This window comes from Scomber japonicus, chromosome 11 (assembly GCF_027409825.1).
Source record: "Scomber japonicus isolate fScoJap1 chromosome 11, fScoJap1.pri, whole genome shotgun sequence".
Lineage (NCBI taxonomy): Eukaryota > Metazoa > Chordata > Actinopteri > Scombriformes > Scombridae > Scomber > Scomber japonicus.
The window spans coordinates 18,236,356-18,252,284 of record NC_070588.1 but is presented as its reverse complement, the minus strand read 5'-3'; the positions used below and the strand labels follow the sequence as shown (position 1 = coordinate 18,252,284).

The window sequence follows — 15,929 nt, the reverse complement described above, 5'->3', positions numbered from 1 at the left end:
AGAGTTTGTGGTGAGTATATGGTAGCACCTCTAGATACTGTACACCTAAGCATGGCCTGTCACCCCACTTACTCACCTGATGTTTTTTTTAACCTTATTAATCTTATTGAAATTAAGCATTGGCATAACTCATTAAGAAAGATCTCTATCATCACCTTCTGCCTTTAAATACAATGGGGGAACATTGCTATTTCCTTCTGTTCTATATCTGTCACTGTCCAACAATTTCAAAATCCCTTTATTCTCAATTCTAATGTGACCACAGCTGACAAAGTTCTCTCTTGTTGCTTTCTTATGGCCAATCAGACTGTTGATGCTGTATTTCTAATATCACTGTAATTCTTCTCTGTTTCAGACATTGTGCAACCCACCTCCTACTTTCACCATCATGATTTTGTCCACAATGAGCCCTCAAAATCCCTTCACTCTTAATTCTGATGTGACCAAAGTATGTTGTATATTGTATATTTTGGTAATGTGCTACACTAATACAGTCTCATTGATTGATTGCAGGGACTGTGCAATGAGTTCAATTTAACTGGGTGGCAAAACCATAACTTTACTTCTCCTAAATGATTACTCCATTGCTCAGGCGCCTATGACTTAATCTGCTAAAGCATTAGATAAATATGCTTCAGATAGCCTACAGAACTTTTGCATTTTTAGACACACTATGGATCTTTACTCCAATCACTTACATTCAAATAATCCATATAATAATCAAATAATATACAAAAACATCATGCAAACAATAACAATGAAGGATAGCCTGATAAAGTTAGTCAGTGCCCACGGTAAATAATTATTAATAAATATAATATAATAGGCTATAATATAATATAATATTTTTAAAAATAAACTTCTTTCCTCCTCTGTGGCGGTGTTTGCGTACTGATGACGACATACGCGCGTTCTGTTCTTCCTCTGTCTGATTGGTCCTACGGAAAACGAAAATGACATTAACCAAGATGGCGCCGGGCGACAGAGAAAAGTGATGAGAGAAACGAACAAGCGACACAACTGCATAACAGTGTGCATTTTTAGGCCGTGTGCCACTGTTTCAAACCATACCTCATCGTCTTATCGTCGGGGTATATTTCAAGCTCGGGCTGACTGAACACACCAATCCGCTGAGATATAAATATTTAACTAGGTTAACTGTTTGCTAACTAGACGCTAAAGTAGCTAGCGCGGCTAACGTTAGCTAACTGCGGAAGAAGGGAGGCAAGCAGCCCAAGTACAAGCCGACATAATCAGAGAGACATATCCTGTTAACAACCAGCCGTGTCGTGTTTGCGGCACGGAACAAGTCGGCCCAAACCGGTGAGATCGGTAACGTTAAAGCAGCTATACCTCTAAAGCTGAAAAAGACGAGGAAAGGCGTCATCTGTGCTGATCTGACGCCATGGCTCACTCCCCTATTCAGAGCGGGCTGCCGGGGATTCAGGTAACATAAAGACACCAAAACATACATTATTATAGGTTGGCTAAGTGTTAGAGGCAGGTTCATGTGTTTCAGAGCCACCCGACATTTCATCAAACGTTTCCTTCTCTGACTCGGAAGATTAACAAGCTGTCTGCAAGTAACTCATTTATCTCCAGTGTAATGTCCACAGAACAGATACTTAAGGTGCAAAATGTGATGCAAGTTACTTGTAGGCAAGCTTTTCTTGTTAGTCCTTAAATTCTCTAAACTAATGTTACTAAATGACAAAGGGTTAGGGTAATCACAAATCTGCTGTACTATTTTACTTAAAATCTTTACTTGGATGAACTACATTCATTGTAAGCGTTTATACACTCCAAAATATACTCAAGCTCTTATTTCTAAAGAAAACAGCGTCATTTTTTATCACACATGGTGAAATATTATAATTTATAATAGTGACTTTTGACAGGGTGTCATTTCAGAGACCTGAACAGCTGCTGTTCATGCAGTATATTTATTAAAAATCTGTACAATTAATACTTATTTTTATTATTGATTAATCTGATGATTCTGTGGGTCTATAAAATGTCAGATATTTATAAAAACAACTTGTGATCACAATTTTCCAATCTTGAGATTCTTCGTTTACTCCAAAAAGCAGTCAGTCCTCAGAATTTAGAAGTGGGATAGTGAATATTTGGAATTTATTTTATGATAAATGAGTTTAACAATTACTGAAGTTGTCATTTGATACTCCGTCAATCCACTAATCGAATTATCAATAAATTGTGAGCACTGATGGAATCAAATCCCTTGTTTTCTCCAAACGACACTGGGACAAATTCTCACAATGAAGTAGCTGGAAGTAGAGCAGCTGTGGCCTTTTGGTTTCTAAAATGACTGAAATGATCAATATAGTCATTATTCAATTTTCAGTCGATAAACTTATAAGCTCCAGTTTTGACATCACAGCCGTTCGGTAGTGTTGTACACTTGTATCGGTCGTCAGTTACATCATAGCCTGCAGGATCATTTTTCATATTTTCAAGTGTAACGAGCCACTGAGCTGGCAGTCAGTGTGCACACTGGTTGAAGATGTAAGAAGTAGGCCACTCTAAAATGCATGTAAGAATGACAACCTCCTGAGGTGATACATGATTTTCCAATTGTTTGCACACAATGCAGTTCTTTCTGCTGAATTATGAGCACTTGATTAGCATACGCGTAGGCAAATAACAGAACTGGAGGAGAAACGCAAACCCGAGCCCACAGGTTATTTTGCAGAGGAGTGTTAGGAGTTGGAGGGCTGGCAGGAAGCCTTCAACCCTGAGGGCGTGGTGCGTGGATGACACTAGACTACACAGTTGTGTGGTGCAGATGGGAGAGCATCAAACACATGCTTTTAGAGGGGAGGTTCAGGCAGCTTTAGTTGTCGCAGTAAACCTGCTGACTGTGGATATGGCAAGTACATTCCCATCATGTGTAGTCTGTGCTCACAGTGCCCTTGTTGTTTTTCTCATTGTTTTTACAGAGGTCAGACTCCACATTATGATTTTCACCTGGATGACTGACCACACCAGTGTTATGATAGTATTTTGGTTGTGTTGTTTCTACTCTGCTTTGTTCTGCGCCGCTCTTTGTGCCATTGCTATCAAACTGCCGCAGCCCCCTCTTAGACAATTTTTCAAAGAGCAGCCGCTTCTTCACCCCCCCCCCCCCCCCTCCATATATTTGACCACCATGCATTAGCAGGTTTACAGGAAACTATTCTCTGGGGACACTTGAAAGCAATACAATACGCTTTATGAGCCAACAGATCATCGTCTTAGAGCTAGATTACCTGGTAAATTAAGTATTGGACTTATTATTGGATTTCTTATTTAAGGTATTGAGAAAGTAGAAGTTGTCATACTAACTCTATAATATTCAGTGTGCAATGCTTTAATTAAAGTGCAACTTTGGTGCCACTTCTGTAATGGCAATGTTGGAGCAGCAAACACTTCTCAGACAGGTTTAGACTAATGATTGCTGTTCATGAAGGGAAATTGAACCGGCCAACTTGAAGACCATTATTCTCCCTCCTGGTGCTCCATGGGGAAATAAGCCATTTAGTTCAGTCAATAAGTCGGGGTGTAGTACTTGAGTTTCCCTTTAGCCTTTATGGTGGAGGTCATTAAACCTCAATTGTGTCTGTTTTACGCCATCTCATGATTTAAATGTTGAAATCTGCATTTCTTGGATTAGATTAAATTTTGTGCGACATTTATGTGGTATGTGGCTGTTTATAAATGTTGGTTTTGAAATCCTGTCTTTGCTTTAATAAATTGATGAAATTATTGTTATCGGTTTAGGGTTTTTTAGATTATTTGAGAGAAACAAGAGAAGACAGATAACACCCATCCTCAGCAGCTGAGCTGTTTAGAGCAAAATAGGGATGTATCAGTCTTCATGATCTGTTTCACAGCAGTATTAGCTTCATTAAAGCCATCATATCTCAGTTTTTCTTATTTAATCGATCCCATGCTGAACGCTGGTTTTACCAGCTGTCATGCAGATGATAGGTGCTCAGTAAAAACACTTTTATTCATATATCTTTTTGAGAGAGTGAACCACGAAGTAGCTCAATCAAATGAGCTTTTGCAGTTTTATGATAATATCCACATTGACACTGTGAAAACTACTTCTGCACTAATGTATTGTGTTCATGCTGGAGTGAATAGAGGCTGTCCCAACTTTCCTTCCACAACAGTTTCATAGATTTCATTATTCTCTCCACATATAGTGCATAGGAAACTACATAAATATATAAAGTTGACTGTTAAGGGATAACACACTTAGGGGATAGGATAGATATTTTCCAGTCTTAATGCATTAATACAACACGTTGTTCATCTGAAGCTAATATGAGACCTCAGAGGGCTGAGTTAGCCAAAGGAAGTGGGTAAGCTCTCTACCTTGAAATTTCCTCTGTGTCTTACTCTCCCTGCACTGCTACTCACCAAAACACGTACTAAAAGTTAGTCTGTGATGAGATGACTTCAGAAGGTAAACCTCCCAATAATTTGAATCAGTAGTAACACCTAAACCTCATGCGGTGTGTGTTAAAGGTTGTGAGGATTAGCCTCACAATTCCCAGATTGCTATGACTTCTACTGATCTTAACCAAGATATTGTTACATTATACTCTATAACACCTGATGAGTTCTCCACAGATCTTCTCTTCATCCACATGTTTATATGTTTTGGTTTTACACCTAAACTACACCTCCTTGTTTTCTCTGCAGTCTTTTCCTCAGTTTATTACTGTAAAGAACCAAATGTCATGACACCAATATAAAGTCTGTCATGTAATTAGTAGAAGTTAGTAACATTTTTCTTTGTGCTACAATGTCGAGCTTGTAAATATGTGTTGTATACAGTGTGCCAAATACCTGTAATTATTACCTCCTCTGCATTTATGTTACATGTGAGGTTTTTATTTGTGCTCTTTCTTGTGGTTTCTCTTGACTTAAAACACAACTGTTTCTCTCTCTCCTTTTGTCTGTCTGTCTGACACACAGAATTTCCGAGCTGATCCTGAGGAGCTTTTCACCAAGCTGGAGAGGATAGGGAAAGGCTCTTTCGGTGAAGTTTTTAAAGGCATCGACAATCGGACTCAGAAAGTTGTGGCCATTAAGATTATTGATCTGGAAGAAGCAGAGGACGACATCGAAGACATTCAACAGGAGATCACCGTTCTCAGCCAGTGTGACAGTCCCTTTATCACCAAGTATTTTGGATCCTATCTTAAGGTAAGCTTTGGGAAGAATATCATTTGTTGAACTTTGTAATTATCCATGCTCAACATAATGTATACTGTACGTCACTGTTAGCGTGTTCCTGCGAGCAAGTGTAGGCAATGTAGGTCAATAAATAATGCATGCAGGCAATGGAACAAGTATTGCCTGTGTTATATGGCACAACCAGAAATTGGCAGCACTGCAGTAGTATGTACCTTGTGTAGTTTTTGTAGTGTAACATCTAAATAATCTAATATGGACATCAACACATCAAACAGTAGTAATGGTGAAAGTCAGCTCGGTGTGATTGTGGTCACAGTTTCATTTTCACATTCAGTGCAATAAACTAGTGACTCCCAGAGATGTGTGGACCTACTTCTGCAGGTTTAAGGGGATAATTGGAAATATTGCGGTGTAGCTCACCTAGTTTGAAGGGAAAAAGTGCATACCCTTTACACTTTGTGTTTTGGAGGAACATACCTAAACACACCGAACAGAATTATTTATTGGGGTTTGGCTGATATTTAGTATATATTTGTTACAGATTAGGATCTGTATTAAAATTGTTATGACTTGTATCAATGTCTACTTTTATATAATTAATAGCGTTAAATAACTGCCATATATTTAACATCTGCTCACATCAGCACATTGAGAGAAAAAATATCTATTGGGAATCATTGTGCTGAACAGAGAAAACAACACAGCATGAAGACTGCTCTGTGTATACAATATGAGCCGGGGTAGGATGGAAAATTAAAGTCTGGGGTATTTTGCAGGGCCGGAAATTCCCCCCTAACCCTAACCCTTAAATGCTTCATATAGGGGGGATTTTACTTTGTTGGGGGGGACTGTAGGCGGTACCTTGTCCTATTCTTACTGCAAATTGTATTGTCACTTTCCTTCAATTTAAGGTATTCTCTGAACTATATTATATAGTAATTAGTTATTTAGTATACTTTAGTAGTTTTATTCTCATAACTACAGTCACCTGCAACTTCATTAGGAACACATGTGCAATATAATTCAATCCAATACAACAGCTCTGCTATAAATACTGCTTTTTTTTAAAAAAGTTTATACATTTTCAGTTTTTGTTGACATTGTCAAAAAAGTGATAATTCTACTTTGTTTATTACTGATTACTGAGCTTTTACTAAGTGGTGGTGGTGTACTTGGGTACATTAGGTTGGTTTTAACAATGTTTGATTTTTTTAATTCTCTGTAAGGTGACTGTGGGTGACTTTAAAGGCGCCATCAAATAAAATGTATTATTATTATAAAATTATTATAAAATTGACGTTTTGTAACATCAGCTAATAAAATGCTCAGCACTTTATTTATTATCAGCATTTTACACATTGCGCCGCTTATATCACCTGTTTATTTGGAGCCGTTCATATACTCTGAGCCGGTTAGCCTGAAACTTGTTACTATAGTAACATCACACTTACCTGTCTGAGGATTAACGTTCTTAATGTTGACATCACATGGCTCTGTTTTCATTAGTTTTTCAGGCTCCGCTGTCTTTTTTCTGAGCAGGTTCTGCCTCAGATGATGTAGATTTATGTTTTAACCAGCGGTCTGTGTTTGTTTCCTTAAACTTAATATCACTGTTAGCTTGTCTGTGTTATGCTAGCAGGAGGTACAGAGAGCTACAGGTGTGTTCAGGGTCGAAGTCAGACAGTCGGACACAGCGGTTCCGGCCAGTCGTCCTGCAGTAAGCACCACTGCAGATGTTGGTTGAACGTTAATATACATGGCTGTAAATGTGTGCGTGAATTTCCTGCATTATAAGTGTTGGGTTTGTGGGAATCAATTAAATTGTGCGCAATACCCGCAATCCCGCGCTGAAATTCAGGCCCTGTTTTGGTCATTTGTAACAGCAGTATTGACAACAAGAGATCACATTATTCAGTTGCAGACCATGTTTTGTAACTGGTGGATTTTCACATTACATGTGATGGCGCTTAAAGAGCCTCTAACAGCATTTTCTCTGGTGCTTAGTAAGGAGAGAGGCGGTGGTCCATTAGCTCAATTATGCTGCCGGCTGAAGGAGAGAATTAAGGCTTATTTTGTGTGTAGAACGTAGGCACGGTATTTGTGCTGTTTCTGTATATAAATGTGCATGTTACAAAACTTTAAAGTGGTAGTTGTTAGTCCACACAGGCACTAAGTGGTCTGACATCTGTGGATTTTTTTTAAGCTCCTTTAGTTCAGAAATTTGAGTGTCTGTGTTTTTCTTGTAGATATATTGTTTTATTTATTCCCCCCCAAAAAAACTGCTGTTGCTGCTGCTGGAAACAAACAAGCTGTACGAACTACCTAATAGCATATTGAGACAACATACAAGACTTTAATGATGTAGGTCGGCTGTAGTTTGAATATAAGGTAACTGAGAGAGGATAACAATTAATGAGCTGTTCCAGGTTTTGATTATAGCGTTTATTGGATTGTAGTCATCTTCTTGATTTAGGGTGTTGTTGACTGTTTGCATTTATAAGATTCTTGCATTGTGTGATGAAGCACCTTGATTAGTCAAATATTTGATTTCCCAAAAATAGACAAACCCCTTTTTTTTAAGCATGAATTTAAAAAACAACAAACATATGTATAGAATTGATTAGTATAGATTGAATTTTGTTATCAAGGCTGGGCTTTTTGTTATATCCCACTTAGCAAAACAACATTTAATGTCATCCAAAAAGTGGTTACTTACACAGAGTGGTTACTTACACCCTGTAAATGGAGCCCACGGGTGGCTGTTGGGCGGGGTGGGTGTGATTTTCATTGGCGTCATCTGGCAGCAGCTGCAGTAACAGTGACTGTTCAGGTGAAGTTTGACATTTTAAGTAGATTGTGTGCATCTGGAAATGGTAACACATAATCTCAGATGACACATTTACAACAAGTCTGCAGCCTGTCAGTTGTTTTATTCATTCATTGAATAATGTTACACTTGTGCAGGAAGCAAGTCCTAGCCTAGGCTTATAAGCACTGGAACAGACAGCTAAGATGTATTTTTGGTGTTTCACAAGTACAATATACACTACTTGAAAAAACTGACATTCATGCTATCAGGTTTTCAGGTCTATTAATAGTGTGATCTGTATAAATATTCTTTATTTTTTAATCTTAAACTGTAGTCTTCAACAGCTAGAAAAAAAAATAAACAGACTTCTTGTAAATGTTATGATTAAATAAATAGACAGTGTTTCCCACAGAGTCACACTGGCTGTTCACCAAACACCCACCCACATTTTGTAGCAGTAGCTGGGGTGGGGTAAATGCACAAAAACAACCTTTGTAGCCAATTGATGAGAGATTTCTGAGTTTATGATGTGCACTTGAATGCACCATGAACCCTTGTTTTTACAGTCTTTGGTCAATGCTTTACAAAGTGATCTATACGCACAATCATTGTTTAAGTGTTTAAGTTTTTATGTGTAGACGACGTGACTGCAGGGTGAAAGCTGAGTGGAAGCTTTTTGTGTGGGGCGGGGGGTGAGGGAAGGTACGTCAGTGTCAGTTTGGGAAAGACAGCATGAGAGTGGGGTGTGCAGCTCCTAAAATAGAACATCAATTTGTGGCGAGCAAAGTTTTATTGTGGCGGGCCGCCACAAATAAATAAATGAGTGTATGAAACCTTGGAATGCTTAAGACTGAACAGTGGGAGTCAATAAGCAGACAATTATGTCAGTCAGCAGATTAATTGTAAACTCCCTCCTCGTGTCATGTTGGTGTGTGTCTCATCTGCCTAAATTACTCAGTTTCAACTGTTTACAGTAGAAAGAATATTCTGTCAAGTTGCCACCATAATATAATTTTTATGGTCAAAAAGATATTTTTAAAAAGTGAAATCAAAAATGAAAACATTTGTCATGATCTTAACCTCATGCAGCTTGAAGGCTCTCCTACACAATTGAAGTGAATGAGAACTGATTACTCTGTGGGGTAAAATTACCATAAAATGTCTGACTCCTTTTTTATGACAGTGAACCAACTGAATATAAACTTTTTTTCCTGTGTGTAATAACTTTGAACACTACCAAGACTTGAATTGCTTTATTTTCCAGGGTACAAAATTATGGATTATTATGGAATATTTGGGTGGAGGATCAGCCCTTGATCTGGTAAGTCTGTTTAAGTCAATAACCAATTTAAAGATGATTGATTTGCACAACATTGTGACAGTTTTCTAATCTGAATATGCTTTGTAAAATCTGTGCTGTTAAAGTTGAGTCATTTGAGCTGTTTTTGTCTAGCTGGAACCAGGCTCCCTCGATGAAACACAGATTGCAACCATTCTGAGAGAAATCCTGAAGGGGCTCGAGTATCTGCACTCAGAAAATAAAATCCACAGAGATATCAAAGGTAACTGGTACACGCTATCACCTTGAACTTTGTTTTAACAACAGGCTTGTAAATGGTCATTTTGACAACGTGTTCTTGTTTGTAATACTGAAGTAAGGCTTTAATGTGCGCCCATGTTCACCAGCTGTGGCGGAAAATGTTTTTTAAAACGGTAAATTAAACACGTCCCAGGATATGGAATCATTTAAGCCACAGTCGCACATGTCCTGTCAGTGTAATGTCTGTAATCACATCTAAACACGAGGCACATGACATTAATTAGGCACATTCCTCAACTGAGTATATGTTGTGTCTGTATCTGCGATCAAACTTCAGCAGGTATGTGCTGCTGTGAGGAGAGTTGCAACAACAGCTTTATACTGCTGTTGGTCTCCTTAGAGGAGTGCTCCTCCACTTCTGTCCTTCCACTCTTCCTTCCTGTCCTGGGTCTTTGTGACGCAAATGAACACACTTAAAAAGCTTTTAGAAACCTGATTTATAGATTACATGGTCAACACAGAGATACCATTTCAGAAATGGTTACTGCAGTTAAGACCTTGCATTTTTTGGTTCGTTTAAATGCTGAATGTTCATTTAAATACTTAATGTTTTACAATGCATCCTTTTCTAACAGTGGAAAATGGTGCATCTTATCGTTTGTTTGTCTGTTTAGCTGCCAACGTGTTGATGGCAGAACAAGGCGATGTGAAGCTGGCAGACTTCGGAGTGGCGGGCCAGTTGACAGACACCCAGATAAAAAGAAACACATTTGTCGGTACTCCTTTCTGGATGGCACCTGAAGTCATAAAGCAATCTGCCTATGATTCAAAGGTCAGAGTTATCACATTTTATTATGCCACACAATCCCAAAGAAATGCACAGTTTTCTTGAGAAAATTCCTGACAACATTAAATTACGAACAAACATTTCTTTTCATTATCGATTATTTTTCTGATTAATTGATTAAATGTGTAGTCACATTTAGTCTGAAGTGTTAAAAAAAGGGATTCACAAGGCCACAGTGATGTCTTAAATTTGCTTGTTATGTCTGACTAAGATCCTAAAATGTAAACATATTGAGACCAGGTACATTTACAATATACTGTCATATTTGACATCATTACATTTGCTGAGCTGGAACCATCAAATATTTGGTTTTTAAATGAGCAGAATAGTTGCCTGTTCATTTTCTGACTCATCAACTTTTTTTAACCAAAACATGTCAGTAAAGTGTAGTGCATGTGTGCTGTTGCAACACACTGCAGGAAGCTTTGAGGCTGACAGCTGGATCACTTTGTGAAAAGAATAAAGTAGGTTTACCACATTAGCGGAGCTGGACTGAACATCTGGAATAGTGGGGGGGGGGGGGGGGGGGGGGTTTCTATCACATTTTGTACTTTGTTGTTGTTAGTCAGCAGTGACTGCTACAGCTAATTGTCGGATGGAGGAGAAAAAAAGACCAGACATAGTTTTTGGCAGTTTTATCTTATCCGATTCAGAATGACAGTGTCAGATGTCTCTACATGAGATGTAATTGCTGATGTGTGGGAAATCAGTTTACCGACTTCCTTTCGCAGAAGAGAAAAAAAGCAAACAGAAAGTGCACATGTGAGCAGGTAACCAAGCAAACATGTTAGAGAGAAGATGTGAAAATGGAACTTGACTTAACTTTGTCGTCATGTATCGTGACCGTAACTGTGAAGTGTATGAAACCACAGCCTGTGTGAACACTTGACAGCCTGTTTAAAACATGTGACAGCTGTCTCGTATGTGCACAGTGAGGTTTGAACTTGCATCAGTTGTCACACGTCCTGCATGGTAAAACAAAAATATGCCGTTTCTTCTATTTGCGAACTAATAAAATGGTGGTTGAAAAGAACGTTTGGTGTGAAATTGTCCCCACATTACCTTTTTGTCTTTGTCTTTATGGCTCTGTCGACTGTGGTGTGCTTGTTTTGTTTTATTTTTAACTCTAAGCTCTTTTACAGGTTTCTAGAGTAGAAATGACCGTATATATATTTTTGGATTACCCACAATGTGAGTCAGTGTGGCTTGTCAACACGACCAGTGTGTCACAGTCTTTAGTTTGCAAAGCTTCCTCAAATACACCCATGTTGCTTCAGTCAGCCACTGAATTATCAGTGTCAGTATTCTGTCAAAGGGTGCATTTGTGGTAAATTGGTGAGATTCTGCTGTTTATAATAACAGGATCTTTTTTGTTCCAATGTCTTTGTTTTATAGGCGGACATCTGGTCATTAGGAATAACAGCAATAGAACTGGCAAAAGGAGAGCCGCCTCACTCAGAGCTCCATCCCATGAAGGTTTTATTCCTCATCCCAAAGAACAATCCACCCACACTGGAAGGAAACTACAGCAAACCACTTAAAGAATTTGTCGAAGCCTGTTTAAATAAGGAGCCTAGTTTTGTAAGTTGAAAGGACTCTTGTTCATATCTGTACACATACAAAAGCTATACTTTTAATATTCACTGTTAAGTTTGTTCTGTGTGTTTTTCCTCAGAGGCCAACTGCCAAAGAGCTGTTAAAACACAAGTTGATTGTAAGGCATGCCAAAAAGACATCCTATCTGACAGAGCTGATTGACAGATACAAGAGGTGGAAATCAGAGAGGTCTCGGGAAGAATCCAGCTCTGATGAATCTGATGAGTAAGTTGTCTGCACCATCCACTTCAGGGAGGGGGCCTTTTCAGATTTACACTCTGATGCTAAATTAAGCAGCTCTGGGTACGTCTGTGATCCTGAAATCCTGTGTCACTGCAGGGAGCCTCAGGGTCAGGCATCTGGAGGCAATGACTCCAGTAACGATGACTGGATCTTTAACACCATCAGGGAGAAGGACCTGAAAAAACTTCAGAATGGGGCCATGCAGCCTACCGAGCTTGAAAGCAAACAGGTAGGACTGTAAAACATTGTGGAGGAGAAAGCGTAAATCAGTATTTAAACATCTCTTGTGTGTCAAATGTCTCTGTTCTCCCTGTCACCTTTTCAAAGTCATGGTTTTGTTTCCAGGAGCCAGAGAGTCCAAAGAGGCCTTTGTCACAAAGCTTATCAACAATCTTCTCTCCAGTGTTTTCTGAGGTAATGACATTCGTGTGTTACTCAAGATTGAAACACTCACATCACTAAATGAATGATTCGAAGCTAACTGTGTTGTAAATAAGTAGCACTCTACAAATGTAATATTCAGGCAGATCACATCAAACTGTCGACTAAAAAGCAGTGTCATTGTTGCAGTTGAAAGACAAGGGTGAGACGAGTAATGGCAAGCCAGAGGCTGCAGAGGAGCTGCGGGCGGCCATTTTCCTGGCAGAAGAGACACATCCAGGGATCTGTGACTCCCTGGTGGCTGAACTAGTGCAGAGATTTCAGAGGTAATGGAAGTTCATATTGCTGCTTACCACTATATTGCATTTATTGTGTAACAGTGCATTGAAACTGTACAATTACTTCTTAAATGTGGCGTATTTTCAGTCAGTTGGGATCCATTTTAAGTGTAAACTAATGGGTTTCCAGTGAGGGAGGCATTGTAATATAACAGGAAGCAATCATACAAAAATGTGATTAATTTATTGGTTACATGTATAATTGCAGCATGAGATCATAACTGAAGATGCTCTGTTTTATAGAAAGTTTTCCTAGTCACTTAGATGTCTTGGGGCCTGTAAGGACATCTAGAGATGACAGTGTTGGTCTGTTAGTCCTACACTGTGATCCAAAGTGAAATACCTTTTTACAGCATTGCATGGATTACTGACATTGATGATCTCCAGAAGATGTATCATTACTGATGTTGGGTTGCTGGAGTGACTCAACACTTTGTTTCTTGCTTGGACCCGGGGCCGCTTCATAGTGTAAACATTTACCAGTTTTTTTTCCTGCTGTGTTTGTCAGGTTTTCTGTGCCTCAGGCGGCCACTCAGTAAGAGGAGCGACATCCAGCTCTGCTCTAATGTTCCACCCTGGTGGCAGCAGTCAGATCTTTTCATCTGACCTCCACAGCCAGGATGAAGTCTCCCTGGAAGGTCCCCATCACTCATTTTGCCTGAAGCAAATCCTGGCCTACTTAATGTCTGTTAATATGCTTGCACACCACCAGAGGGTCCTATTCAGGACAGTCAGCCGGCCTGTCACTGAGCTGCCTCTCTGACTGCTACCTGCTGTAAGATGTCCCTTCTCAATACCTCCTTCACAACTGTTTTTATTTCGAGGGTGGAGTTAGCGGTCTTTCTGCAAGAAGTTTTTTGTTTTTTGTTATTTGGCGAGTTTGTGGCATAATCACAAAGGTTTACACTCACCATCCTTTTGGAGGAAGTACCTTGCTTAATTAATTGTGTGTGTGTGTGTGTGTGTCTCTGTGTGTGTGTCTGTCTGTCTGTCTGTGTGTGTGTGTGTGTGTGTGTGTGTGTGTGTGTGTGTCTGTGTGTCTGTGTGTGTGTGTGTGTGTGTGTGTGATATCCTGTGAAATGTGTGATGAAGAGTGACGAGTGGGTTGAAGCATTCTATTGAAATCTCAGGTATCTTGCTTTAAGTGGATTGGGTCCTCGGGGAGATGGAAAGAGCTCAATAGGGTGGTTGTACAGAGTTGTAAATAAGCTAATTTCTACAGATTAATGAAAAAATGGAGCAATTGTAATGGAACCACTGTGTACAAATGGCCAAATGCAAAACTGTAAATAATAGTTGTGAGGTAAATATTTTGAGACAAAAATGGCCATAAATGAGATTGCCTTGCCTTTGTACTTTGTTCTTTTGTATATCGGTCTTTGATTTCTCCAGTTGTAAAACTTTTTAAGTAGTCATCCAGTGAATGAAAACGGCTTATCATGTTTTACTATTGATTTATTATATATTTCTTAAATCTCTTTGATATTTAGTTTCACACTCTTATGCTGTGGCTGTCATAATGTTGGAGAATGTAAAAAAAACAAAACTAAAAAAAACAAAAAAACAAAATGGCTGGATCGCTCAAGCCCCCCACCAGTTTGAAACACTGGACGCTCTGATTCCACAAGGCCTTGAATCGTGTTGGTTTGTTGGACCTTGCCTCATTCCTTTTTTTAATTTTCTTTTTCTTTTCTTTTTTTTGCTGTGTGTGTGTGATTGATTGATTGGTTAGACAAACTGAGGTTTTCGTCCATTCATTCCATTAACAGGGGCAGTACCATCATCTAGTTTCTAAAATCAGCAGACTCTGTTCGTCTTCCTAGGAGCTGCAGTGGTACTGTCTTATCTCCTCAGCATACCTACAGCTTTAAATTGCACTTCAAGTATAAATGCCTTTGACTATACACAAAGTAGCCATAAAACAGTAGCATGAGACTTACAGTATTTGCAGGTAGGAACCGTGCTATCTGGGACAAAGAAAAGCCCACCTGGGGTCTCACAGCTGGTCTTGCTGTGTTGTTATCTTTCCATTGGGACTCGTGTGATTCAAACACAGGCAGTTGAACAGTAAATGCATATAGACCTAGACACTGCTCTCAGATGTACATATTAACATGAAGCCAGGAGGCGTTCAGAGACCAGCGGCATCGCTACTACTTCTGACTGTAGTTTAAAAGGAACGTGCATGATAGTATAACAGTATCAATAAAGCCTACTATCACTCAGCCTGAGCAGTATGCGTTGTAGCATACTCCTACAGGACTGGATTGTTGAGTCCTGACCAGAGTTGAATCAGCCTTAGAGTGTTTGTGATGAATGGGATGAATAGTATCAGCTTTAAAAAAATTCCCAGGTTTTTGTTGTGATTTATTTTATTTTATTCCCCCTCTGGCATTAAAAATGCAAATGCAGCAATACTTTAAAGAGATAAAAGATCAAAAATTATTTCTTCATTCCTTGCCAAATTCATGAGTTCACGAACAAAGTAACTCATTGTATTCCTGTCTCAGAGACAAACGGGGGTCGGATGATGTATTCTTTTTGCTATAGGGCAATACACGGCGCACAGTATCAAATAAACAGAACATTCCCTGCTCACTCTTTCAGATACATGACATTTTTCTTGTCTCTGCTTATTAATTGTGGTAAAATACACAGTTGGGTTAGTAAAATGACTTACTGCATAATATCAAGAAAAGGTACCAGAATGCTACTTCAACTATTTCCATTTTCTAATTTCCTTTTTTTTTTTTCTGCTCTTCTATAAAATTTGCTCAGCTCCTATTGAGACTTGTTCACGTGCAATGTGCCATGTAAGCCCTCCACCCCAAACTGAGACAAATTCAATACAATTTGCACCTTTTTACATGGTCTAATGACTAGGCATCTTTTTGTGTTGCACTTTGTATATTTCTTTTGTTTTGAAAAAAAAAAAAACCCATGGTACTTAACAAGGCTACAATG

The 15,929-nt window shown here is 38.9% G+C and overlaps 1 protein-coding gene across 1 annotated transcript; it reads left to right on the top strand.

Annotated features, from left to right (window-relative positions):
- Positions 1-987: 987 nt before the first annotated feature.
- On the top strand, positions 988-13,939 carry LOC128367865 (serine/threonine-protein kinase 24-like). Its single transcript, XM_053328532.1, has 11 exons — positions 988-1,447; positions 4,990-5,220; positions 9,285-9,341; positions 9,474-9,582; positions 10,235-10,392; positions 11,803-11,988; positions 12,083-12,228; positions 12,343-12,475; positions 12,592-12,660; positions 12,817-12,953; positions 13,474-13,939. Exons 1-11 carry the CDS (start codon positions 1,406-1,408, stop codon positions 13,502-13,504), a joined length of 1,299 nt encoding a protein of 432 aa, XP_053184507.1. The 5' UTR covers positions 988-1,405; the 3' UTR covers positions 13,505-13,939.
- The last annotated feature ends 1,990 nt before the right edge of the window (positions 13,940-15,929 follow it).

Excerpts from the sequence above, each read along its gene's own strand:
- LOC128367865 (XM_053328532.1), top strand. The coding sequence starts at position 1,406 with ATGGCTCACTCCCCTATTCAGAGCGGGCTGCCGGGGATTCAG. Across the intron at positions 1,448-4,989 it reads GCGGGCTGCCGGGGATTCAG|AATTTCCGAGCTGATCCTGA; the intron begins GTAACATAAAGA and ends TCTGACACACAG. Across the intron at positions 9,342-9,473 it reads GAGGATCAGCCCTTGATCTG|CTGGAACCAGGCTCCCTCGA; the intron begins GTAAGTCTGTTT and ends GTTTTTGTCTAG.